Source organism: Pelobates fuscus, chromosome 8, assembly GCF_036172605.1.
Source record: "Pelobates fuscus isolate aPelFus1 chromosome 8, aPelFus1.pri, whole genome shotgun sequence".
In the NCBI taxonomy this organism is placed as follows: Eukaryota; Metazoa; Chordata; class Amphibia; order Anura; family Pelobatidae; genus Pelobates; species Pelobates fuscus.
Genome location: NC_086324.1, coordinates 11,270,501 through 11,272,552, shown reverse-complemented (window position 1 = coordinate 11,272,552; position 2,052 = coordinate 11,270,501). Strand labels below are relative to the sequence as shown.

The 2,052-nt window shown below is 40.6% G+C and overlaps 1 protein-coding gene across 1 annotated transcript; it reads left to right on the top strand.

Annotated features, from left to right (window-relative positions):
• Positions 1-216: 216 nt before the first annotated feature.
• Positions 217-1,317, top strand: LOC134571217 (N66 matrix protein-like). Its single transcript, XM_063429385.1, has one exon. The coding sequence runs from the start codon at positions 217-219 to the stop codon at positions 1,315-1,317; it is 1,101 nt and encodes a 366-aa protein (XP_063285455.1).
• The last annotated feature ends 735 nt before the right edge of the window (positions 1,318-2,052 follow it).

Sequence of the window (2,052 nt, the reverse complement as noted above, 5' to 3'; positions counted from 1 at the left end):
TAATGGTATGGAGGGTAATGGTATGGAGGGTAATGGCATGGAGGGTAATGGTATGGAGGGTAATGGTGTTGAAGGTAATGGTATGGAGGGTAATGTTGTTGAAGGTAATGGTGTTGAAGGTAATGGTATGGATGGTAATGGTGTTGAAGGTAATGGTATGGAGGGTAATGGTGTTGAAGGTTATGGTGTTGATGTTAATGTGTTAATGGTAATGGTATGGAGGGTAATGGTGTTGAAGGTAATGGTGTTGATGGTAATGGTATGGAGGGTACTGTTTTTGAAGGTAATTGTGTTGATGGTAATGGTGTTGAAGGTAATGGTGTTGAAGGTAATGGTATGGAGGGTAATGGTGTTGATGGTAATGGTGTTGATGGTAATGGTATGGAGCGTAATGGTGTTGAAGGTAATGGTGTTGAAGGTAATGGTGTTGATGGTAATGGTGTTGAAGGTAATGGTATGGAGGGTAATGGTGTTGATGGTAATGGTATGGAGGGTAATGGTGTTGATGGTAATGGTATGGAGGGTAATGGTGTTGATGGTAATGGTGATGATGGTAATGGTGTTGATGGTAATGGTATGGAGGGTAATGGTGTTGAAGGTAATGGTGTTGAAGGTAATGGTATAGAGGGTAATGGTGTTGAAGGTAATGGTGTTGAAGGTAATGGTATGGAGGGTAATGGTGTTGAAGGTAATGTTGTTGCTGGTAATGGCATGGAGGGTAATGGTGTTGAAGGTAATGGTGTTAAAGATAATGGTGTTGCTGGTAATGGTATGGAGGGTAATGGTGTTGAAGGTAATGGTGTTGATGGTAATGGTATGGAGGGTAATGGTGTTGATGGTAATGGTGTTGATGGTAATGGTATGGAGGGTAATAGTGTTGAAGGTAATGGTGTTGAAGGTAATGGTATGGAAGGTAATGGTGCTGAAGGTAATGGTGTTGATAGTAATGGTGTTGATGGTAATGGTGTTGATGGTAATGGTATGGAGGCTAATGGTGTTGAAGGTAATGGTGTTGAAGGTAATGGTATGGAGGATAATGGTGTTAAAGGTAATGTTGTTGCTGGTAATGGCATGGAGGGTAATGGTGTTGAAGGTAATGGTGTTGCTGGTAATGGTATGGAGGGTAATGGTGTTGATGGTAATGGTATGGAGTGTAATGGTGTTGAAGGTAATGGTGTTGATGGTAATGGTATGGAGGCTAATGGTGTTGAAGGTAATGATGTTGAAGGCAATGGTATGGAGGGTAATGGTGTTGAAGGTAATGTTGTTGCTGGTAATGGCATGGAGGGTAAAGGTGTTGAAGGTAATGGTGTTTAAGATAATGGTGTTGCTGGTAATGGAATGGAGGGTAATGGTGTTGAAGGTAATGTTGTTGCTGGTAATGGTATGGAGGGTAATAGTGTTGATGGTAATGGTATGGAGGGTAATGGTTCTGAAGGTAATGGTGTTGAAGGTAATGGTGTTGATGGTAATGGTGTTGATGGTAATGGTGTTGATGGTAATGGTATGGAGGCTAATGGTGTTGAAGGTAATGGTGTTGAAGGTAATGGTATGGAGGGTAATGGTGTTGAAAGTAATGTTGTTGCTGGTAATGGCATGGAGGATAATGGTGTTGAAGGTAATGGTGTTAAAGATAATGGTGTTGCTGGTAATGGTATGGAGGGTAATGGTGTTGAAGGTAATGGTGTTGAAGGTAATGGTATGGAGGGTAATGGTGTTGATGGTAATATTATGGAGGCTAATGGTGTTGGAGGTAATGGTGTTGATGGTAATGGTATGGAGGGTAATGGTGTTGAAGGTGATGGTGTTGATGGTAATGGTATGGAGGGTAACAGTGTTGACCTGCCTGGGACACATATAGAGAGGATGATAGGAATAGTATGCAATGTTTGTGCTTCAGAATATGGAGGTGCTTCAGAAATGATAAATAATAGCAATGGTAATTATAATAATAAGAAAAACCTGTGGTCCAGGTTGCCGTTTATCATAAATTCTATGAACATATATGAAGAAGTTGATTTTAGATTTTTATTTGACCCGTACATTTTCTAA